Here is a 25,652-nt window from a genome sequence, read left to right on the forward strand (position 1 = left end):
GTCTTCGTCACACGTCTCTTTACTGTACAGATTACTGTCAAATAAACAAATACTAAGATGATGGAATGCACAGGACAATCATATACTATTTAAATACTATAAATAAATACTATACATATACATATACTATCAGACTATTTGCAGTGTTGCTTTTGTACTGGAGTTTACTGTCAAAGTGGTGTTTGAATGTACACTGTAAAAAAACACAAAAACATAAAACTTACTTTCCCCAAAGTTATTGAGCAAAAAGACAAGAAAAGTGAAGTGATAACATTAGTCAGTGAGACCAAGGACATCAGGGTAAACTATAAGCAACAGGGAAAAGAAGGAAAAAGAAGAGAAGAATATACAATTAAAAAAAGCACTGTAGGGATTTATGAGAATGAAGTAAGGACAGAATATGGACATGTGTGTTCCATAAACACATCGTTAAGCAGACAATGTCTGCGAGAGTCATTACTGTAACTAGTGGACTTTGGAAACCCTTAGGTACTCTCCTAGCTTTTCTTTCACCCTCCCTTTTTCCTCTTCATTTCAGTACTTTTCTTTTCTTCTTCCTTCCTCCTCACAGCTCATTTCCTCTTCTCTCAAACTAAATGCAAATTTGTTACTGCTGGCCATCTCATGTTGTAAGAAACTTTTACTTCCACTATCAAAATTGGTATGTTAAGCAAAAATGTCTCTTACTTTTTTGCCTGTGGGTAGAATGAACGATTTTTCATGCGCACAAAAAATAAAAATGCTGGAGAAAAAGAGGTGAGGCGAATAATGAATAAATGCTGCTGCTACTTAATACCCAGTGGTCCTAGCAACACAATATCCAAACACAGACACAAAACATGCTAATCTTTCTGGCTGGGTGCCACTCTTACACACCCTGAGGCTCAAGGGAATGTATCGTCACTCTATCCATCAATCTACTGCTAATGACTTAAATACAGCACACAGAAATCAAACCAAGAGTTTTGCAAAGGAGGGTGTGAGTACCTCAGCAAACTTACAGTGATGGCTGCTCACTGCAGCAGCATAACAGGGGTGTGTCGATTAAGCAAACAAAAACACGAGCATGATTGCGGGAGTGACAAACTGACTGCTAAAGTATTACTAGATTAACATGTTTTCAGGATCCATGTACCCAATTCAATACATCTGAAGGCCCAGTCTCTGCAAGCAGACATTGGGGCAGTCGTTTGTATATTTTCATAAGTCTGGTTGATGCTGTCTGCGGATACCTGACAAGTGTTACCTGCTCCAGTCAATCAATAAACAACAGCTAAGTACTGTAGGGAATGAGTAACTGAATGAGCAAGAAAACAATTTACTTTTGTCGGCCGATAGTCATAAACATGAAATTGTTTAAACCTCAAGAAAAACATAGAAAGTCAACACTGCAAATAATAAGACTGATGTTTCCATTAAATAGTCTGCAGGGCAGGAATGCTTATTTTTCATTTTTTAACAGGACTTCAGGTGAGGATGGAAGGAGAGGAAGTACACATCTCTGTCTAGATGGTTGGTAACCATCTGTTGGTAAAACTGCAGCTTAGGAGAACAGAGTTGATAGAGGCTAGCGGGTACAAACGATTACAAGGACACCATTGCACAAATGAAAAAGGAGAAATCTTAAAATAGTCCACATTAGGTTGTCAAGGACAAACAGGGAATTCCAGGAGATTCTCAGAAGAGCTGAGGAGAGCAGAAGTGAGAAGGAGGGGGGGCTGGGGCAGTTTCTTTCAAATCCAAAGACCAGATGAGGCCCGTCTTTCCTCCTGTGACTGAAATAGAAAGAGCCAGAGGTGCTGGTACTATGCTAACAACAAGTGGATGCAAAAAACTGGAGCCTTTGTTGATATCAATGGGGAGGGGTTTGGTTTTGCAGACTTGTCGAGCAGCCAGAGGGAAAGATGAGAGATGGAAAAAAGAGACAGAAAGAATGTGTAAGAGAGAGTGATCAGAGGGGGACTACAACCCTGACGTCTTCACAACAGAATGAAACTAACAACATGTTTATTACAAACCAGAACTCCTACAATATCAAGTTATTCTTATACTTTTATTGGTCAATGCTAGCAGCAAAATGGAAGTTAAAGTGTGTCTAATTTTACAACTGTACAAAATAAATAAGCAAAGTAGAACTAAGGATGCATGTTAACATTACCTCTGAGCTATTTTGCTAAAATCGTGTTCAAGTCAACCATCAGTTTTTAATAAAAGTGCCGAAATCAACAAGAGGTTTAACCAGGTTCTCCTAACAGCATCTCCACGGCTTATTAGTACCTAATGGTAAACTTCAAAATGATTACAACAATGAACAAAACAATCTCCTCTCACTTAAAGACTACTTCTTGAACATAGATTAATTTACTGCAAGGTTTAGTCACTTTTAGTAAGCTGACTTATACTGTAGCTCATTGTGTCAGCTGTTGTTTTCCCATTCCTGTACAGACAGCTGCATTAATGCAATATGGTAGGAGAAGTGGAAAATATGTAAAAGCGCTTTTGTGGTTCACTGTGTTACCTTGAGCCACTCTTCGGCCTGTTCCTTGCTCTGAACAGCCAACACCAGAGCATCGGCGCCCTGATGGACGATCTTCAGCTCGTGCTTCTTCTTCTTGCCATCTTTGGGGATGTGAGTGATGCTGCAGCCTGATAGGTTCAACTCCATCTGGGGAGTGTGGTCTTTGGAGGACTTGTAACACTGAAGGACAAGAAAAGGGGACAATTTAAAGAAACATCAACATGATTCTGCTGTAATAACATCCTACCTAGCTGCTCATATTCATACATTCAAGTATATAAATAAATTAAAGACATCCATTAAAATGTCCCTCACCAGCAGTTTGTTGTCCTTAATGACACAGAGGAGTTTGGTCCACTGGCCGAAGCGTTTCTTGCGTAACAGGAATGCACAGATCCGGGCATCCTTCACCAGATCCATGGACGCCTCTTCAGAAGGCCACTGGTGCCGCATCTTCTGGCCCTTACCATCTTCCTCCTCCTCGTCATACGACTCATAGGAGCTGCTCATGGCATCCGAGTCATAGTCTGAGAGTGATGTGAACACACAGTATTTTATTTCATGGTCAATTTTATGCAAGTAAACACACTAACGCTCTGCATTACATGTCTTTATGGCTAGGAGCAAATGCATAACATCAGTGACTACCAGACAGTGTATTTTAAATCAGTATGTCACTCACTGGAGGTGATGTATTCAGGAGCCTTTCCAGGACTTAAAGGAACTGCTTCCTCATAGTATCCTTCTGGTAGAGAGGAGCTGGGCAATGGAGGAGGGCCACTGTTTGGAGGCTGCAGAGAAAACAGTAGTTGCCATTGCTTATCTTAGTTTTTATTGTTTTCCTATAACAGTATCAGAAAACAGTGTGTTTAACAACGTCTTTCATGTCAATCATGTATTCATTGCAGAACTTAATAATTAATGACACATAGTATCAAAAACACTCAAATTATTGTAAACATAACTAAGAGGTTTTCTCTAGTGAGTCTTTGGTGATGGTGACAGCACAGTAATTAGAGGTCGTCAGCCTGATCACCTAATCGGGGCGACTTTTGACAAAGTGATCTTTACTAGTTTTCAACTGTAGATTTTTACACTTGATTTGTTACTGTAAGCGACTATAAAAGCCAATATATGTTTTTACTCAATTTTAACAGTTTACTGTTAAACAAATCCAAACTGTAGACAACTGTACGGAAACTGTTCTAATCTAATTTGATACATAGCTTAAAACTGAGCATATTCTTGTGGATTCTTCTGCTAGCACACTCCCACAGACACAGACCCTCCTTGTATTACGGGAAAGCTAGCTTCCCAGCAGTGAATCATGTCAGCAGTAGAGAAATAGAGAAACTCATCATTGTTTTCAAACTTTGTTTGTTTTCAAACCCAAATCTTTATGTCAGGATGTTGTGTATTTCATTGTAACGTTCCTGAAGTAAGGATTTATTAGACCGGATTACTTTCAGCTATGTGTACCTAATAAACTGCCATAATGTTCAAAAATAATCATTTATCTGACCATCTGCAATTTACCAAAAATCGGGATTGTAAGACAGGAAGCAGTTAGCTGTGAGGTGGGGTTTATGTGGTGTGGGAGTGAAGCCACTTTAAATAGTCATTCTTTTGATCAGAGCAATAAACAGGAAGTCATTACCAATCTTATTGGTGAAGAACTCAGTGTCAACTCAAAACAGGGGCAACCACTGTCTACAGATATTAGAGGCACTTCTCTCTGTTAAATCATTGCAAAGTGTGAAAAGAGGACCCTGAGAAAGAATGCTCGCATGGAAGAAAAGAAAATAATTATAAGGTATGGTTCTCTGTGATAGAGAAAACAAGTGAGAGGCCAAGAGGAGTGTTGGTTTAAGAAACCTCATCTGAAATCGTTGTTAGGGCCATTCAACACTGACTGGTAACTGCCTTCCAACATAATTTATTACACAAAATAAAGAAGCAGAGCTGTGAAACTGTTAATTCTGGACCTACAAAACTTTAGGAAGATGAAGATGCTGTTGAATGATGCATAACAATAAAAAATTTCATGCTGTGTGTTCATGGTATTTTACTGCAGAGATAAAGGCAGGGGGAGAGGTTGGAAGTATTCTCTACACAGTTCTTCAAATTCAGTTGTTAGAAATGGTGATACGTTGTACTACTTAACATGATCAGGCTGGCAATGCCCTTCTTTAAAGTATTCAAACGTTAGCCAGCTACAACATTTAGCTCAAACTGCTGTCAAATCAGGTTTTTTTCCACTAGGTCTCTTTTTTCCTCTCACATTTGAATTTTCCAGTAAGCCACGACAGAGTGATATTGTTAGGTATTTTCTTTGTCTCTACAAGGACAATTTGTGATTCAACTAATTTCAACTGGATGTTCATACAGACTGATGGAAATAAGGGCCTCTGTGGGTGTGCAGCATAACCCATTAAAAACAATGCCTCTTATGACATTTTCATTCCAAATTGCCTATACAGGCTACAAGTACATAAAATGTTGAGAAGCTTTAAAGACCTTATAAGGCCATACTCACCCTGAAAACCATGACCAAGCTGTGATGGTTGCGGGCATTTTTCCTCTTATGGAAAACCCCTCTGATTTGTCTTTTGATTATATTTACTGGTGGCAGAAGAGACTTTCCACTGCCAGGACAGTTATAAACTCTGTAATTGTTAAAAAAAAACCCTGTGTGCTATGGGCCATTGGTTATTGCTGACCCAATCAGACGTCAGCATCCATCGCCCTAGCAACGTGGAACATTCATAAGAGGGTTTGGCTGGCGTGCAGCTTCAATGGCTAACTTCTTCAAAGAGCAGAAAATATGTGTCACTGCACTGTGAATGTGGACAGTCCAACGTTACACTCATTGGCCGTAATTATGGTGTTTCTGTGATGAAAGAGACTGCTGAGTTTTGTTCTAAAAATTATTTTACACAAGATTACACACATTTTTGTATTTGTGATTAATCCTTTTTGGATGTCTTTTATTCTATCTTTCTATCTAGACCTTTTCCAACTATTTCTGCCCTTCCCATTACTGATTAAGTGGATTAGGTGTGTTTAGTCAATCGCTGTCTGTGTAATGTTCACAAATTTCCAAATTTTTCTGGAATTTTCATCTTTCATCTCACCAAAAAAATTATGCTACACATGTTAAATCAAATGTGAAACAATAACCCATTTGGTAATACAGTATTTTAGCCAACTTGGTACTATTCAATAATAAGTTGGAGTCAATCCCTAAAGCAGACAAATCCTAGAGATAAAAGATAAGTGGTGATTATTACCAGACCTGCAACACCATCTGGCCAATAGTCCACTGAAATCTTTGAATCCCCACGATCTCACTTTCTCTCATTCTGTTTTCTCACACTTTCATTCATTCATTCTTTTTCCTTTCTCTGGCCAAGCACAAGTCTTCTTCCCTCGCTCTTTATCAGTCTCTGCAATCATTCTGTTGCACAAAAAAAGAGCCATCAATTAGACTCCTGGTCTTAAAATTGTGGTTGTCTTTACACTAACTAACCAAACTAAAATGGTCTTATAGGGCTGTTGTAGCCCACTGTACAGAATGCAAAGATTGGTTTATTCTTCTGGCTCTTGTCTCAGTCAATACATCCCCTCCCCTCTTCTTATCCTCCACTTTATCCTGCCTGTTTCTCTTTTTTCATCTGTAAGTAGTGAGCCAGGCTCCTAGCAGAAACCTTATCGCATCTCCTCTGGGGGAAACTGTGGTTTGGTGAACTCATTTCTTGGCAGTAATATGCTGCCCTGCTATACTCTAGCGCCGCCAGCAATCTCCTCCCTACCCCAGCCCTACAAAGAAAGAAAATAAAATCCCCAGGAGAAGAAGACAAGAGGAAAGAAAGGCAAAGAATTGAAAAGAACAAAAGAATGTAGAATCGATAGTCAGACAATAAGACACAATATCAGGTTTGGTTGTGAAACTGAACTTGTTTGTGTGGGTGGAAGAAGAGTGTTGACATTAAGTCTGCAGCTTCATATCTCACATCACAATGACTTCCTTAAGAGAAACAATAATACCATTAATAATCATGAAGAAAGCTGAAAGCCTCCTGGAGTGCAGCAGAACACATTACAGTACACTCCAGAGAATGTGATCCCATGGCTCTGCGATGTAGTGACTCAAGGTTTAGAATCACTGGGGCTGTTTCCATACACACAGACACACACACACACACACACACACACACACACACACACACACACACACACACACAGTCAGACCTTTGCCTGTGTTCATTCCTCGAATGTATCACACAAGTGATCTGAACATCATTAACTCTGCAACACAGTCAAGCTAACAGAAGTTGCACACTGCCCTGCTGCTGACTGTAAACACACACACACACAAATGTACAGACCATTTAAGCTGAGAAACAACTGCCTGCTGCATATGAAAGCATACAAGAGCTGTGAGAGTGAACCAACCAGTAAAACTTTGCACCATACACTAAACAATTAGGTGAAACTCACTACACAATAATGCCAGAGATCATTCTCACTAGGTTCATCACTACAACTTCTTTCACAGTTGTCACCTTGTTTTCACTTTGCCATTTTAGTTACTTTAATTAGTGGGGGACCGTAGTCAATATATGATCATATAGGATATGACTATATGATAGTTTTGAGATACACTTATCACATTTCTCCTCCAGCAATCAAGAAATCTCAAAATCATGGCGGAAAAATAGTTAGAGACTGAGAATATTGTGTTTAAAAACATATTGCAACTCAGGTTGTAGCATCCTAGTTAGCTGCTCTGCAGAGAAAACAGCTGTTGTTGGCTTTATATTCAACAGAGCACCAACTACCCACTATTCGTGTTTGGTCTGAAACCACTCTAAGACAATAAAACCTATAATAATACAGACAAATACAGTGAAGTAGGATTTGCAGTTTTGCTAATTTTCAACCTCGCAATTGCCATGCACTTGGACAACAAAACAACTATTTAAAAAATGGTTAACAAATATAGTGCCTCGCAAACTTTGGGGTTTTGTTGACCATCTCAAAGAACGGCTGAGTTTCTGTAAAACTCTCAAGTTGTCTAAATTGGAGTTCTGTTGAAAAAAACTAAAGTTTAAAAAAAAATGTATGGCAGTCCATGAATGTACTATGTGTTCCGAATGCACAACATGTTGACTGTCCAGCAAAACTAGCCCTAATAAAAAATTGTGCTTGCCACAATAAATATCATGGAAGAAAATATATCAGCAGCCACAGTACACACTTAATTAGGTGCAGACATGGAACAGCTTTTGTATTCATTATGTTCTTGAGAAATGTTCAATGTTAAAGTTGTGAAGTGAAAGAAAAACTTAGCATAAAATAAAAATGCAAGATGCAGGCATCATTGCCAATAGCAACTCATCCATTTTATTTTCATGCTTTATACTTTATGGTTCCCTGAATATATAAGCTTTGATTGCATTAAATCATGCAATGCACGAGTTTCAAGGTAGTTTTCATGTCCCGCCATGGTCTACATGCTGCTCCTCCCTGACAAGAATATATTTCTAGAGAAAACATTGCCATAAGTAGAGAAGCATGCACAGGTCATGTGCATGGATTCACATTAGAAATGTCAGAATTCCACAGTCATAATGTGTAATTAGGTAGTGGTAAAGAGGTCCTGACCTTGGTTTGGATACACTACAGTGGAAGGTTTGTCTGTTGCTCTAGCTCTGGTCTGAAACTCACATCCAAACATTTATGCCAAGTATCCATTTTTTTTCTCTGTGTAGGAGGACTAGACCTGAATAAATGATTCTACAACTGTGCCAATGGGACGCTGGAATGGATAAACTGAGTGGGTACAGGAAAGCCACTCCCTTTGGAAAAGCTTTGAAAAAGGAAAACTACATTTCCCATGAATCTAGTCAAATGAGTAAAAGGTCATATTTTTAGGTGGGTATTCTAATGGCTTTGTTGGACTCTATTTTATGCAAAAGTTGCAAAATGAAACCTGTATGGTTTGTATTAAATAACATGACCATTAAGTGGAAGAAATCTTTTTGGGATTATTATTTTAAAAAATTATTTTACACTAATTTTGCACATAGATATTGCTAGGTGACTGACAGCTGGGGAACTCTTAAACTTAAATGAAAATAGTTGAATCCTTGCAGAATCATCAGTGATTAGTTCCTATCAGTTCATAATACATGATTATTAAATAAAACTGGGGAAATATTTATTTGTGTATAAATAAACATTCCCCAGTGTGTTTTGTGTGTTTCCTTTAGGAAACGGTTTTGTACAGGATGTATACACATTGAAAATGTATACACAGGTGAAATGATGTGTGGGGAATATTCGGAACCAGTGTACATTTTGGTAAAGCACAGGTTTCTGACAGTGAAAGGGAGAATGCTGGTAATTAAATGTTGTCCAGACCTTCAGTTCCTCTAAGGCAGGGGTGTCAAACTCAATTGCACAGGGGGCCAAAATCCAAAACACACTTCAGGTCGCGGGCCAAACAGGATAAACATTTATTGAACACACTAAAACTTTTAAAACTTAACTTTTTAGAACATAAACCTTAAATAACTTATAATATTTTGCTCTCTATAAAAATATATCCTGTCTTAATTATACAAGTTAGAAATAAAGAAGAAGAAGAGCTTCTCACATAGATTTGTGCTACCAAACATGCACAAGGTTCGAGCCGCATGTGGACGGAGCTGGGACATTTCTGCGGGAATGGAGTGAATAAACTGTGAGGGTCCTGCAGTGTCCTACTTTGTCTTCAGTGTTTCAGTACACTGAAGCTCAATCAGCTCAATCTGAATCTGGACACGTGCAGTTTCCACATCGACGGTAAATGGGTTGCGAAGCAACTCAAAATTCTTTTCTTGTTCATCAAAGTCACCAAAGCGCCGTGAGAACTCAGTTTATCAGCAAAGTGCGTATTTCTGAACACCGCTGTAACGATATGGTTCAACATTACTTGGCATCATGAGGACTAGCTTCGGAATAACTTTCAGCATCATAAACTAGATTTGATTAACACAGAATGTGTTCGGCAAGGCAGCTGAAGCGCTGCATTATGGGATCTGTAGTTTATTGTGTTACCAGCGCTTCATATCGCCGGGACATTAATAACAATAATATAGAAATGATCTCACTCACTCTCTAAGGTAAGGCTTGAGGCTGAAAGGCTTTTGTAAGGTTTGTGTGAAGCTGTATTTATCCACAGGAGGGGTTTGCTAATGCCTACACTGTTTTTCAGAACCACCCTGGCTCCCCATCTGGGAGCTTCACAGTGCAACCGCAGTTTTATACTGTTGGCCTCTGGTCATCTCTTGTACAGCAGGAGGTTAAGTACCTTCTGCAAGGTCACATGGATGGTAGTTATTTGAGGGAGGGGGTAGTATTACTCGTTCAGTTTCCTTGACCAGATTATTGCAGCTGGTCCCAGCAGTGCCTTAAGCCACCAACACCCATATTTAAATAAGCACATATGTTTTCAGTCTTTCTTTTTGTGAGATGACTCATGGACTGACCAAAGATTTCAGATCAGCTGTTGCTGTATGATCACACCTCCAAACACTTTTAGGTTTGTCAAACAGAACACTACAGTATTATTTTATGAAAACATGCAGAGAAAGAAAAAAGAAAAAGACAGCTGGGACAAAATGTAGACATTCATACGCACAACGTTTCGCTCCGCCTACATTCTTTTAAGCTTAAGTGTGAGGTCAAGCTAAAGCAATAAGTTATAAATTGATGCCAGACTGCAGGAGAAGATGAAAGCACAAAGAGCATCAGCCATCAGTCTTCAAGTTGACCTAGCCTGCCTTTGTCCCGGGATAACCCTGAATTTGCTAGCCTGGAAAAGATGTAAAAATTACCGACTTTACAGTTAGTATTGAACTGTGTGATGTGCCTAGAATATTCTAAAGATGGTGAAGAAGATGCACCTGCACAAGCCTAACAAATGTGAGATTTATGCTCAAATGGAAGTATTTGATGTTCCTGTGATAATATAAAACCTTCAGATGTGACGAGTTATGGTGAGTTTGGCAAGTACACTTCCATAACTTTAGTTTGACATGTTTGTTGGTGTCTGACATTACTTGTAAAAGCTTTAAATATACTGTCAAAATTATTAGTTTTAACTTCTAAAGTATATTTAAAAAACAGGTGTTTTATAATTGCCCCACAGTTGAACAAATGTCCAAATATAATTAATTTTCATCTTTTTTTTTGTTTGTTTGACTAAAGCCAAAAAGCTTGAACTTGACTTTATAAATGTACACCAGCATTTAATAGTGTTGGGACACTGTATGTGTGTATAAATCGGGGTTATCGGTTATTATTGTGATAACAACCCACAGCATTCAATATGGTGGTTGAAACAGTGGCAGCAGTCCAGCAGCATTACTGAAAGCCCCATTGTGTTGTAGAGGAACTCAGTCTGCCTGTCAGCTGATCAGCCACCACACACTCTTTACATAACAGCCCTGTTATTCACCTCACACATACAGTACAAAAAGCTAATGTGAAAAGACAAAGAAAAACAAAGGATGGACTAGACTGTGATATGTGAACACATACATTTTAAACTGTCTAAAACTCCCTTCCCTTAAGGCCTTGTCCAAGCTTTACAACCTGCCAAATCTGCGATACACATCTATGTGTTCCACTTCTCTGTTTATGCATGAACCACCCATGCTAGTGTTACCCCTGACAAAACAAAACTGTTCTCACAGCTCCAATGTTAACTCTAACTATTGCTCACTTCCCCTTCATCACTTTCACTCCTTCCTGCTTCAGGCTGGCGAGCTAAGTGCGTGTTTTGTGAAACAGGTGCATTCACCAAAGTGTTGTTACTGGTGGATTTGCCAGCATGCTGGCTAAGCTGAAAAAATAACAGGAGAGTGAGATTGGGCTGGGTACTTCCTGCATTTCTCTCACCTCACAATGAGGTGAGAGAAAGTAGGAGTCAGTAGGAGTTGGTGGTCCAGAGCTCTGGAAAAGAAGGGTGGTGTTGCAATGCTTTACCTGGAAGTGAGCCCCATAAGTCCAAATGTGAAATGGAACCAGTCTATTGTTCTAGAACTGAGTAAAAGAAACATAAAGGTATAATTTTATACTATCATTACGTCTTTTTCTGTATCAATGGGACTGAAAATGTGATCAGATTTTCACACAAGTAACTAGAACTAGACAAAAGGAACTAAATTAAACAAATAGAGACAAAATTACACTACACATTAATTTAGTTAATGTGGAAATGTATATAGTCCTAAATATTTGTGTGTGCGTGTGTATTTGTGTGGGCTCTAACGTGACCACTCCAAACGGTGGATTTTGTTTTTCTGAAACTATTATGTTGTGTGTTTTTGTTCATGTCCTGTTGGATCAACTTCTACAGAGTTTTAGCTGAAGTACAAACATTCTCAGATTATCCTGAAGAATTTTTTGATACATTTGGGAATTTATCTTCCCTCCAGTCACTGCAAACTGGCCAGGCTTTAATGCAGCAAAGCAGGCCCAAATCATGATATTTCTTCCACCATACTTGACAGTTGGGATGATGTTTTTTTTTTTTTTTGATGATATACAGTGCCCTTTTCATGCCAGATGCCAGATGCCAGTGGTCTTTCCAAATAGTTTAATCTTAGGTTTGTCAGTTCACAAAGCATTTTGTCAATACTGCTGTGGAGTGTCAATGTGCTCTTTGGTAAACTTCGGGCATGCAGCAATGTTCTTTTCAGTAAGCAGAAGCTTCTTTCATGGTGTCCTGCCATAGACACCATGCTTTTTTAATGTTTAATCTCGTGAACACAGATGTTAGCTTGAAATAATGACCTCCAATATATAATTTGACCAATTTCAGCCCATTATGTTTAATGTTGGCTCAGAAAGAACTCCCACATAATCAGTCAAAACTTTTCCCAGACTTCTATCATTTCAATTGGAAGTCTTGCTATGCAAGATTGTTTCCCACCAATAATGTGTGCAATACAGCACTCTCTATTTATACAGCTTGACTGTCAGGTTGGACAATGGAATGCATTATTCTGCTTGATTTGTGAAACAATAACAACAACAAAAACAATTAAAGTCAAAGTAGGTTTTTGCTTTCTAATACAGTTTGCATTGTCAGCTGTTAGGCTTCCTATAGAGAAGTGTGTGCATTACATTATATCCAATTAATTTAATTTACCCAGGTGGTCTCTAATCAAGGTATAGAAACATCTCAGCAACTATTAAGAGAAATGGGAGGCACTTGAGCTCAATATCATTTGTTGTATCATTAGCTTAAGTGATTACTTAAGCTAATGTGATAAATCGTTTTTTTCTTCTGCAAACATTTCTGAAATTCTGGTTTCACTTTGTCTTTTGGGGTACTGCGTGTAGATTAATGAAGACTAAATGATACTTAATACTGAAAGAATGAATTCAAACAATTGCAGTATCAGGCTGTAACATAACAAAATTGAAAAAAGTGAAAGGGGCCGTAATACAATGTGAATGCACTGTAGTTACATCACCACTGATAAATGCTCTCTGGGTAATAACTTCATAATATACTGGTGGTTCATTCATTTTGTCTATTAACTGGTTCAATATTAAACTGTAATAATTCTCTACAAGACTGCAGAAATAGCTTCAGTTGTCCCTCAGTGCTTTATTAATTCACTTCGATCACATTATGTGTGAGGGAAAAAAACACTGGCATTGTATAAACCCTTTGAAAGCAATTCAGTCAGGGAAAAAACTTGTGAAATAGGTTTTCCATCTGTGCTTGTGTTTCTCAGTGGGCACTTTTTCCAAAGAGTGTTAGCATAAATAGGCTGAAACAGCTCTGGCCCTCATGTTTAACCATGTTGTAGGCATGTGTCAATTACAGAAGTCTTACTGCTCACTTAAGTTAAGACTTAATCAATCTCCAATCTTTCACTTGTTTGGTTGCCTCAGTGACAAAGTGTGACTCCTTTGAATATGATCTGTTTAACAACCTAATTTCCTGTCTTAAGTCAATGACACAATAGAGCTGATGTCACTGAGTGCTTTACTGTGGTTGACCAAAATGCCAAGCAGGGGAACCCCACAGAGGAATTAAGTCACATATGAAAACAGATTTATCAGCACCAAATGGAGACCAAACCACGCCATGTGACAAACTCCCAAAGGCGAATTATTTCCAAAGACATACAAAAGCAGAACTGGTTCAACTAAAATTGTGTGATTGCAAGCCAACTCTTACTGTGCATGCAAACCTTAACTTAACATAGTACAGTGACACATTTACTTGCTACATGTTTCCCCTTCAGGCATGAAAACATTTGGTTTGGCAAAATACAGCAGGTCTACGTTTATTTCAAATACAAAGCTGTGGGTCTACAGCCACTAACATGGCATGACTTGCAGTGGGTAAGGAATGCTTTGAGAAAGTGGTTGTTTCAAGCATCTAAGATCACTTCCAACCACCAGTGATACCCAACAATACATAGGAGTGCATTAGGACATTTGGACAGTTTTGGATACATCTGAATACAAAGCTTCGGTCGAGACACATATTTATCTTAGAAAGCTCGGGAGGAGGAGAATTTGTTTGAGTTGAAATGAGGAGGAAATCAATTACAAATGGGACCCAGACTACTACAGTTAACGCAACACAGATTCAGTTCATACAGCATGTGCAGCACATGAACATGCTTCCATACACTTCTGCAGTGCAAGTGCAAAAGAGAAAGCAAACAAACATGCTGCATGCTGAGAATTTTTAATGCATGCATGACAAAATATGCATGATGGTGAGGATTAATTTGCGAAATAAGGAGGGGGGAGCTTTGGGGAAAGATGAGGGAGGAGAGAAAGAAGGGGAAAGGGGGAAAGGCAAAGGGTTGTGGGGTGTGGTGGAGGGTCGTGGCACCATTCTCCAACATCAACACAGATGGAAATCATTTTTCGTCTCAACAGGATGACTGGTCCACATTCTGCTTAAGCAGAGCCTCCATGGAGGCTTGCATGGCCCATAGGAGCCAATTGATGATGTGACTGGGATATTGACTGAAATGCAACTCTTATTTTGAAGAAATGGCACAAAACACAGAGGAAATGCCAGACATTTGCTGGTCTCAGCCACTTCTAAATGAGAAGACTTGCTACTTTTCTTTGGTTTGTATCATTGCAAACTGAATATCCTTGGGTTTGGATTAAACATTCAAACAAAACATGCCGTTAAAGCAGTTATCTTTGGATCAAGGAACTTGCAATCTCAGTTTTCACTATTTTTGGGCATTTTAGTTACTAAAAACTGAGTCAATTCTAAATCTAAAAATATTCACCATTGGTTGTACTCCAAGAAAGTAGGCTGGCTGACAAGTTATGAGCATGCAGAGACATTGATAGATAAACTAAACATTGTTAGAATTTAATTTGAATGCTCTCGCACACGTGATTCATGAATTTTAGTCTTAACTTAAGTCACCATAGTTCAAAGTAGTAACAAGCCTTAACTACAGCAAAATATGGTGTATGTCATGTCATCCATTCTTATGTTAATGTAAAATAATTTTAAGCTGTTCAAAATGGACACCCAAAGCCTCTGAATGTCTCTGAACACCGATGACCTACATACATTGTGATTCCGTCTCAGTTTATGAACCATTACATTCCTACTTGTGAAAAAAGATAAAATACACGTATGTTCTTTTAGTTTCTGTTTGCCATGGCTGGTATTTAAACATCTTACTATTTTCATTTCCTTGTTTTGATCTTGTGACAACAGCAATTATTAACACTGTAAAAAAAGATTCCTAACAAAGTGCAGGGGACTTATTTATTCATGACAGACACTTGTTTTAGGATGGATGGCTTCTGTGACGCAACTCCTTGCTCTATTTGTTTGCCTAAATGCAGCTTAATGGAAACACACATAATTTACATTTTATTTTTCAGGGCTTTTGTTAAAACTATTTGACAGATGGATGGAAACTGTTGATGTGGCTGAGGCAGTAAGCATGTTGATGACAGGAATGTATATTTTACCAGAGATAAAAGAGCAATGTTAGTGTAGCATAAATCTCAGATATGAAAAGAGACAGAAAGAGAAAGAGGGAGATTATTGTAGTCCTGCAAGGCTTAACTGGGATTTTGTCACACTTAGTGGTCACTATGACTTAATTAGAGACAGATCTTGTTTTTGTGTGTTTTAATATGTGTGTATGTGTTTGAGTGTGACATGTAACACATTGTAAAATGCTGCACTGATCTTCTTCCTTAGATCACCGGGAGATTTATGAGGTGAGGGGTGTGGAGAGGATCAAACTGACATGAAAAGATCCTTGTGTATACAGTATGTGTGTCTGTGTTACTGATATACACACACACTCTGTACACACAACCCTATACCCAAAAGTGAATCGTGAGGACAACAGGGGATGGCTACTTTTACTGCAGTTTAAGAATCACCATCGTCGCCTTTAAAATCCATCAATATCGTCTTAAAAAATATGTGTATGTATTAGAGTCTGCCTGGAAATAAAATATAAAAGTATAAGTTTTATGGTTAATAATGTACATATTTCTAGCCACAAAGGAAATACTGATTAAACATGTCTTCCAACTTAGTTATCAAAGAAAAATATTCTGCCAATTGGCCAACAAAGGGAAGGTTTTGTTTTTGATTTTTGTTTTTTTTTAAGGAATCATAACCAGGTGTTAGAATAATACTGATAATCAAGGTTGCCAATATGACACTTTTAATACCATGCTTTGTCAAGGCATGCACTATTTGTGTTTTTTTTTTTTTTTGCAGACGTGTTTGAGTTCCATAAAGTAGAACAAAACCACATTTTATTAGTCTATTTGATTAGAGAGCAGCCTGCTGGGACTCCTGATACATAATGACTGTACTGTGTGTGTATGAGTGTGTCCATGTTTCAACATTAAGCTACATTGTATTTCACACACATTATTTCTTTGTTTGCCTTTGCTGACTAAAGAGTGTGACACATGTGACTATCATGCCCAGCTAAAAGTTAAACGTCTTGACCTCAGCTGACTGCGCTGATGCAACTCTGTTAATAGAGGGAATGGAAATGCTTGAATAACAGGGTAAGCTGTGTTAGCTGTTACACACAGGCATCATTTATGGCTAGATTCAAATCTTAATGGCTTATGTTTTTGTTATCTGACTGATTAAATGACACACATGGTTAAAGCTACAATATGTTGCTTAAGCTAGGAACATACTTTTACTAAAAAAGTAATACTAAAATTGAATAAAATCAAAAAGTTCTATCCCGAAGCCTTTTAACTCATCCGAATTTCATTCTATACAAATGATTTCATTGTTTATTTTTTTTACTTTATATATATATATATTTTTTTTTCATTATTTAGAAAGACATCAGTTATCAATCAATATCAAATAAAAAATTAAACAGCAGAACAACATGAATATGACTAAATATGAAACACAGCAGTAATAAAGTAAACTGCCTGGACATTAGCAATCAAATGGTAAGTTATGCAGTATGAATTAAAGACAGAGGTCTACTTGTGTGTTCTATTTTGTGAGGGTAGTGGCTGTTAAAACATTACCTAGTTTTTTTCAGAGCCTGTCAGGAAGTACAGGGCGTGCAGAACAGCTCCACACTGCGCAAATGCATCACGGAAGTACATATAATTGGATTCTTTTCTCCTTTGTGTTTGACGCACAAGCAGAACATTGTGTAAACGACCACGTGCATTTAATCCATGTTCTTTTTATGTTCCAGTAATTTATGATTGGTGCAATTATAGTCACTTTGCTAAACATTTACAGTTGCAATGTAAATCCACTAAGCTACTCTAAACTAATTATGACTTATATAACAGTGAGTAATCAAAATGGCTGCCCTAGGCTGTGGGGTTGACAGAGCATTGATGTAGCTTCTAAAGCCGCAGGCTCTCAGTCTTGCAGAGATGTTGGTTTGGCTTGCACTGAGCCTTGACGGGTCACAGACAGACTGTGGCCGAGGACATCTCTTCCTCCTCCATACTCTCCCACTCTTCCACCAGATCTCCTCTGTTTATTGCACTTACTCACCCGCAGTCACTCATCACTGATGCTTTTTAAAATATTCTTTTTCTACAAATCAACTGCATTTGACCTATTAAAACACAATCGAAAAGTTTCATCTAAAGCTAAATCTTGTCTTTCTTTGTTTCTTTTACTCCCGTCCCTGTTTACTCTTTTCTGTTCTGTTTGTGGTCTCCTCCCCTCTCTCTTTCTTTTACCCAAAGGCTAAGATTTATACAACTTTGACAAACAGAGAGTAGAGAGGCAGCAGAACAAATCTCTACTCTTTGCATGGACAGCTTGTCCAGAGGTCAGTGTGGAAATGCGATGAATGTTAATTTCAGAGCAGAGCAGAGAAACAGCAAAGGAGAGACAGAGGGCTTGGAGAAAATGAAAGACAGTAGCTGAGTTACCATCCAGGGATAATTATAAGAAAGTAGAAAGTATTTTACTGTTGTGTCCTGCAGACATACAGCATGTTAGCTGTAGGGCTTGATCTCTATAAATATAAAGTATGGAAGCTTTATTTCGACTTAGCAGGTTTTATGGTTGTAATTTGTTAACTCCAGTTTATTTAAATTGCCCTGTGAGATGCAGCTGCAAGCAAAAATACTAGAAAGCGGGCATTAATGTTGAGATCATTTTGTAACACATGCACATTCGTGATGGAATGAACGTCCGTGATAAGGTACCAAAACATATTTAGACTCAACATTCCGTCATTGCTAACTTCTTTTTCCCTAAGCATGTGACAAGAAGAGATTTATTAGGTGACATTTAAGAACAAAAACAACTTTCTCAATCACTTCTTGTTCAGTTTATGAAAAACACTTCACAGAATTGTAGTAGCCCAAACAGGTTGGACATTTGTAAGAGTGTTGCTATGCATTTTACAACACTTTTAATGTTTGATACGAAGACAGCAGCAGAGAAGAAGACATGGAGTAGACACGTGGAGACATCACTCCTCCTCGCACCTCCTCTATGGTCTAGTTTTCCGGGAAAACCTCGACTGTGATTTCCAGACACACGCTGGGGTCACCGAAGGAGGCTGAAGGCTGTGGACTGGTTCTAATTACAAACTGCGCTGTAAGGCCTTGTTCCTCCGTGTGTCTTTCCGTGTGTGTGTGTGTGTGTGTGTTTGTGTGTTGGAAAGAATGTTGAACAAGGTGTTGTGGCTTATTGTTATGGCGAGAAAGCTTTGCCCGCCACCTGTTTTCCATCAGATGCAACTACTCCGGCACTAATGACACACACTCCCTGTTATTCCTCATGCTAAGTCTCTATACAGATGCAGACTCCTCATATCTGTCCCAGCATATCGCTTACACAAACACACACACAATATTGCTTTAATAGAGATGTGGCAGTCCTCAGCGACTGTTAGCATCATGCACAGCTCAGCATGATACAGGAAAACATATTGAAGCCATGACTAGTCTTCCTACTGCTTTACAAGTGACTGTAAAAACACAGCTCACATGCCGTCCACATTTCACTGTATTATTAAATTTGACATTGATGCAACTTGACAGCATTTATCTGTGTTTTCATTGGGAATTTAACCTAGTAGAGTGTGTTATATATGCTGCAAGTCCTGGTATTGATTGAAAAGTCTCCAAAACATCAAGTATCAAAAGCACTTCATTGTATATTGTAGTTTCAAACTACATTTCTGGATTTGTATGCACTGTGCAACCCCATACCATCACAGATGCTGGCTTTTGAAACTTTCTCTGTTAACAATCTTGGTGGTCTTTTTTTATTTTACCTTTGGCATGCTGTTTTTCCAAAAAAACAAACAGAAAAGTGGGCTCATCTGGCCACAAAACACATTTCCACTGTCTTTTGGTCAATCTGATATAAGCTTGAGTCCAGAGAACTTTGCTTTTTGCACAAAAATGATGTACAGCATAATTAAATTTCAAGTTGCATTTCCTGTTGCAGTGGCAGATTGTGTTAGGTAACAGTTTTCCAAAATACTCCCTAACCCATCCAGCTGTATTCATTCATTTGCCTGTGATAAGACCAATAATGACCTTATTTAATGATGGTGTTTAGCTGTCTTTAGCTGTTTAGAGTACTGGGATGACCCTTTCTCGTGCAATACTGCTTGAGGGCTTGAAGGTCACATACATTCAACAGATGTTTTTACCTTCGGTCTTTGCACACTTGGATTTCTACAAAAGAGAGCTTTTCATAATATTTCAAAATCTGTCACATCCTAGAAGCTGAAATATAGACTTAAAGCTCAGGTAAGTCTGTTTGTGTTTTCTAAATTAAACCATAAAGATATGAAAACAAACTCACCAGCAAGCAGCTTGCATTGCATTGCTCAAAATGTAATTGTCAGTGTTGCCATGACAACAAGTAAAGTTTATGTCATTCACCTGAGAGTTGTCAAAATGTTGGAGCTGCAGCAGCCTGGCTGAGCCAGAATTAGAAAGAAGGAGTCAAGACACAGCACTGGAAACAAAATGACACTGAATTGGCTGGTATTAGGAGAAACACCTGTGTTCACTCAAGACGTCCAAAGCACATGCTGAAATGGAACTTGCTCATGATGCAACACTGCAGGATACGGTTACATCCTACGAAATTGCAGATTCTATATGAGACGACACCTAAAACTGTGTTTAAAGGATTATGTTTTTTCCTGGTCAAGTTAAATGTTGCCTGCGTACTTTTACTAAGCTGTAGGTCTGAAGGACAGAGGTCTTACCAGCCAGGGATGAGGGATTTCAGGAAGAGGCATCTGAGGTGGGGCCGGTAGACCACTGTGGATCTCTGACTTAAATGAAGGCTCTGGAGAGTGGGAACAAGGGAGAGACAGTGAGAGAAAGTTTTTTCTTTTGTTTAACTAATTTCCAATGTGATATCAGCAGCCGGAGACTTCCATTTATAAAATAAACTATTGCACATAAAGCCTGGGGAAAACAACATAAGACAGACATTCATATTCATGCCCATTCTGGTGATTTGATCAGTTTTGGCCCTGACTAAAAGGGATGGTCACGCTGTTTATACATAAGCATTAATTATGTCTTTTGTAGTTCATCAATAGCTGGCAGCCATCAGAGGTTTATGTCAAAAGTACAAACACTTAGGTTACATAACAAATGAAATATCAAATTGTTAAAGGTTTTTAATAGATAAACACATTGGTGATGTAAATGTGTCTAGACAGAGTTTACATGAGAAATGCATCAGATTTGCCTGTGTTAACACCAATAATGACCCTATTTAATGATGGATGATTAGCTGCCTTTAGCTGTTTAGATGTAACTGATTCACAATAGGTTTACTTTATCAGCTCAGATACTTTCTCATTAACTGCATTTCACAAAAAATGCATGCAAATATAATAGCAATGATAGGCCTTTACTGTTAAACTTGAAGGACTGCTGTTGTTTTGCAAACACTACATTACAACACTACAACGAACATTTAATTACAGGAAGTAATCTGAATCTTATGGTCAATCTCCTTAATGAAACCTGGTATTTTATATACAGGGAGTTACACTATGTCAATGTGGCTATGGCAGCAGTAGCTCAGGTGGTAGAGCAGTCGCCTACGAACCCCAGGGTGAGTGGTTGATTCCCGGTTCCAATAAAGTATACGTTATTATTATTATGTCTTGTCTAGTTGGTGAGGCAGAAGTAGTGTATGCATAGTACAGACACACTTAAATACACTGGCAAGAAAACATTTGGAAACACCTACACACTTATGTATTCTTATTATTTTTTGTTGATTTTATTCAATGAAATGGTTATTAATGAAAAACAATTAATTATAAGCATATTTGCGCACACAATAATGAAATCAAATCACATGTGCATGTTCATTTATCCCCACAGCGATTAGGCTCTACAACACCCTGCCAACAGCAGATGATTACTTAATACTTTTACAGTCATCATCTACGAAACTACTTGAATTTCCCTTCCGGGATGAATAAAGTTTATCTTATGTTATCATATGTTAAATTTCAGCAGCAATAAGTCACTGACTAATCTGTGGCATTCTACTGAATGCCCACAGGCCTTCTGCAGCTCTTCTCAATTGTCTGTTGTGCTATTTGGGCAGTCGTCCTGAACACTTGGGCCCAGCCTTTCCCATACCAGCTCAATCGAGTTCAGATCTGGTGATTGAGCTGGCCAAGCGGAGAGTATTCTAGCAGCTACTTTGTTTATCAAGCTAAATGTATTTTCTGAGCTTAGAAAAACTATCTGTATATTCCAAAAGGTTTTCTCTTGCCATTGTTTTTATTTGAAACTGTCTACCATCTCTTCATGTAAAAATTATAATTGTAGTCAATGGTTAAATGTGGTCATGTCAACTGTGGTCATGTGATCATTAAAGAAAAAGTAAAAGTTAAATGTCACCTTTATCAGACAGGACTCTGAGGAGGATATTGGACAAGTGTATCTTCTTCTCTCGGACCCCGGCACTCAGGTACTCCCTGTCCAGCAGGTCCAGGAACAGATGAAGCTCACACACCAGCTCCTCCATGGCTGCATAATAAACACATTTTTCTTTTAGACATCAGGGACAGTTATTACAGCTTTCACATTAAGTGACAGAGGTTGCAGTTACACCAACAATTAAACCACTGTTGGTGGGCTCAGTCCCTCATTCGCTGCAGCTGAAATCTGTTTCAATATACTCTCCAACCAGAGTTTACCTTAGTTAAACTTTGACTGTGCCAACATGCACAGACTGCCAACAGAAATATGACTACACCGTGTTTGGTAATGAGGAACATCATTTTAAAAACTCCTGTTCCAGAAAAAGTTGAAACTATTTTCAGTTTTTTCACTGACCAACTTTGTAGTTTCATGTTGCATTTCTGGATGCAACGGTGGACTGTGTTATGTGACAATGATTTTCCAAACTACTTCAGAGCCTTTGTGAGTATATTCATTATGGTAGCATGACCGTTTCTCATGCATTGCTGCCTGTGGGCTCGAAGGACATTTAACAGTAGTTTCTTTGGCATTTCCCTGCAGTCCATTTTGGTCATATTCTGGGATTTGTTGGCAATATAAAAAATTCTGAATCAACATCAACAGCCTTGTTCTTCACCAAACGGTGCAAGACCATCATGACAACAGAAACTACACACAGAAACAGGTAACGTCACTTATTTGTCACTATTCAGTCTTCATTTTATGTTTTAGTAAACATTCTGCTTTGCCCAGTGTATTTTTGCCTCAAAATCCAAAATCTAAACAGACATTGAACAAATGCAAACACAGTTATATAACTGATAAGTGTGCAGCCAGGCGGAGGAATGAAAAGCAGAGCTTTCAATCATCCAACCAAACACCACAGAGACCCCGCACGCTGAGAGGTTCTCGGCAAGCATAGACCTGGAAACTGACCTGATGGACATTTCTCTGCAGAGTTATAGCTGCTGGCAGAAAATATTCCACTGCCTCTCCACACAGAGCAAAGCAATCGGAGAGAAACCAAATATAGCACAGTGCTTGAAGGTGAGGTGTGTGTGTGTCTGTGTCTGTGTGTGCACCATCACACACTATCTGAAAGCTTGTTGTGATATGGATGGCATGAGATTGAGTATATAAGCGTGACTTGGCGCTGCCACGCTTTGCACAGGCACTGAGATAAGTAGTACCCTTTTCAGACTAAGGGTTCAGGCCTAGTTTCACACAACTCATGTTTTTATAAGCATCTGATCATGTCAGAAATGATGACATAGTGTAGTGATGATATGCTTATCTTGCAAATTTCTTAAACTTTGTGGACCAAGGGGTGCTGTGTTGGGTACAGCACAGGGTATAGTCAAGGACACGTGGTTACCTATGTTGTGGAGTGGTGACAGAAGCATAAATTGGCCATAGGGTACATCTGAGTTATTATAATTGTGTTCTTTCCTTTTACTTTTGCATCAGAAAGTCACAATGCTGCACAAAATATGTGCACAGATTTCTAAATTAAGCTTCTTTCCTCGTGTTCCACAGATGAAGATGAAATGCTCACCTTCAACCAAGCTTGCTGTGAATGTTTTATGTTCTTTACATAATCTTATTAAATCAGCTCAGTCAACATTTGGGTTACAGGACATGTACTGAACTTGACTGGCCTGCAGATTCCAGATCCCCCCTCAGATCCATTCAACACCTACTACCAACTACCTGTTAGCCCGGTCAGCTTGTTGGCTATACTCACCTGTTCACATACTTTTGGCAATGACTAGACAAGCTGTACAGACATACACACGTACTAAACCAGTATTTGGACCTAAAAGTGGAAGTGAGCACACTCAAAATATGTGTCACTGCAAACAGAGTACAGCAAGCACAGTGGGTCAAACTGGTCCACAAAGTTAACCAATCAAAAGAATCTTTGGTAATTATTTGGATCGCCGATTAATCAGCAATCACTGATGTCACTGGTTCTTATTTATACATGATGGTAAATTCAACTTGTTTTTGTGTTGGTCTGTTGATTGGACAAATTTAGCATAATCCAGGAAGTGACCTTAAGCACTGGGAAGTTTTCACAGACATCTTTTAGCACGTTTTGACAGTTCATAACCAAAAAAAGTAATTGATAGTTGCAGGCGTTGGAAGCATCTCTAAGCTTTGCTGGTCACATGGAAGCACAATCAATCATCACAACCAAATCTGTCAGCCTCTATTTAAAGAGAGACAAAGCCACAAAGCAGAGAAGCACTAACATCTCTAACTACAGCCACACACACACCCTGGATCACTTTCATTGTGCTTGTTTTTATATTATAGCAAGAACAGCCAAGCACTCTTTACTGCACCATTTACTGTTTCATAGAGCTCTGTGCAATCGTGCAATACTTCTTCGTCCACGAGGGTGGTCAAACAGTTAAATATATGTAGGTGCATGTGTACGTGTGTCATTAAAAACCTAAAGTCAGCTCTCCAGATCACCTAAGCGGCCGAGGGAAAAATTCAAGTGGCGCAGAGTGAGGAGGACCACCCTCAAACAAGGCCTGAGGGCGAACAGAAAAATACCTCGTCGTGCAAACAAACCACCCACGCCCTCTCTTCAAAACTCACTCCTTTCTTTCTGCTATTGTCTGTCATTCAGCTCACTCCTTCACTTTGCCTCTGTCCACCAGGCCTCTTTTTGCTTTCCCTTTCCCCAGCTGTACCACAATTATCATTTCCACATAAATACTTTATTCCTAATTCCTGATGTGTTTGCATTTCTCACATATGTTAAAATAAAAAATACACACTTTCTTATACAAAAATATATCTTTAGCAGTATGATATACTTCTAAGCAAGTAGTGTCAACACTAGGCTTGCATGACAAATAATAGGAACTCTTTCCAAAAGAAAAAAAAGAAAAAAAAAACTATTAATCCCTACACCCACACACACAAACCCACTAAAACAAGACGAAAATGTTTTCACTCCAAAGTATTCACATTTCCCGGAGCACAGAACAAAGGGGTTTTTCCTGGGTGAGGTGTGTATGTGTGTTTGAGCAAGTCAACGGGGTCATGTGTGGGTCTCTGAGAACTTGAGACCCTGCGGCTCAGTTGTTGTTGTCAGTGCAAAAATGCTTATCCAGGTTAGAGGGTGGAGGGCTTACTGTGCTCTTCCCAGAATGCAGCTGTTATGATTGACAGCAAACTGACTGATGTCTCACTGTGTGTGTGTGTGTGTGTGAATGTGTGTGTGTGTGTGTGTGTGTGTATGTGTGTCTGCTTCAGGTGTCTGCTTCTTGTTAACAACTGTGTCTTTAACACTTCAGGGATGTGTTTAGTCTGGGTATTTGACAAGTTTTTAGGTCAAACACACACACACACACACACACACACATAAAACACACACATTGTGCGTCATAACTTGAGTATCAAACATTATTGGTTCAACATTCCCACACACACACACACACACCATTAAAATAAGTCCAGCTTCTCTCACTAGGGTTAAGACAGTGGTTTTTCCCTTGAGAAAATGTGTCCTCTTCATCCTAATTACAAACTATCATCATTACAAAGCCACCCCGCTCATGTAAATCATCATGGCCTTTCAGTCGGTTTACTTAAATAAGGGGGGTTGAGT

At 38.7% G+C, this 25,652-nt stretch overlaps 1 protein-coding gene across 4 annotated transcripts in view; it reads right to left on the reverse strand.

Annotated features, from left to right (window-relative positions):
- afap1 (actin filament associated protein 1) overlaps positions 1-25,652 on the reverse strand; it is an 82,829-nt gene that overhangs the window by 17,447 nt on the left and 39,730 nt on the right. For all 4 annotated transcript variants that reach the window (XR_003298452.1, XM_026352841.1, XM_026352842.1 and 1 more), the window contains exons 2-6: positions 21,962-22,090; positions 20,293-20,375; positions 3,201-3,309; positions 2,834-3,045; positions 2,519-2,698 (exon numbers count right to left, since the gene is read on the reverse strand). Coding sequence is in view for 3 of the 4 variants with exons in the window: in XM_026352841.1 (XP_026208626.1) it covers positions 2,519-2,698; positions 2,834-3,045; positions 3,201-3,309; positions 20,293-20,375; positions 21,962-22,090 (713 nt within the window). In the remaining variant the exon portion in view is untranslated. The remainder of the gene's footprint in view (positions 1-2,518; positions 2,699-2,833; positions 3,046-3,200; positions 3,310-20,292; positions 20,376-21,961; positions 22,091-25,652) is intronic.

The sequence above is a fragment of the Anabas testudineus genome, chromosome 18, assembly GCF_900324465.2.
Source record: "Anabas testudineus chromosome 18, fAnaTes1.2, whole genome shotgun sequence".
In the NCBI taxonomy this organism is placed as follows: domain Eukaryota; kingdom Metazoa; phylum Chordata; class Actinopteri; order Anabantiformes; family Anabantidae; genus Anabas; species Anabas testudineus.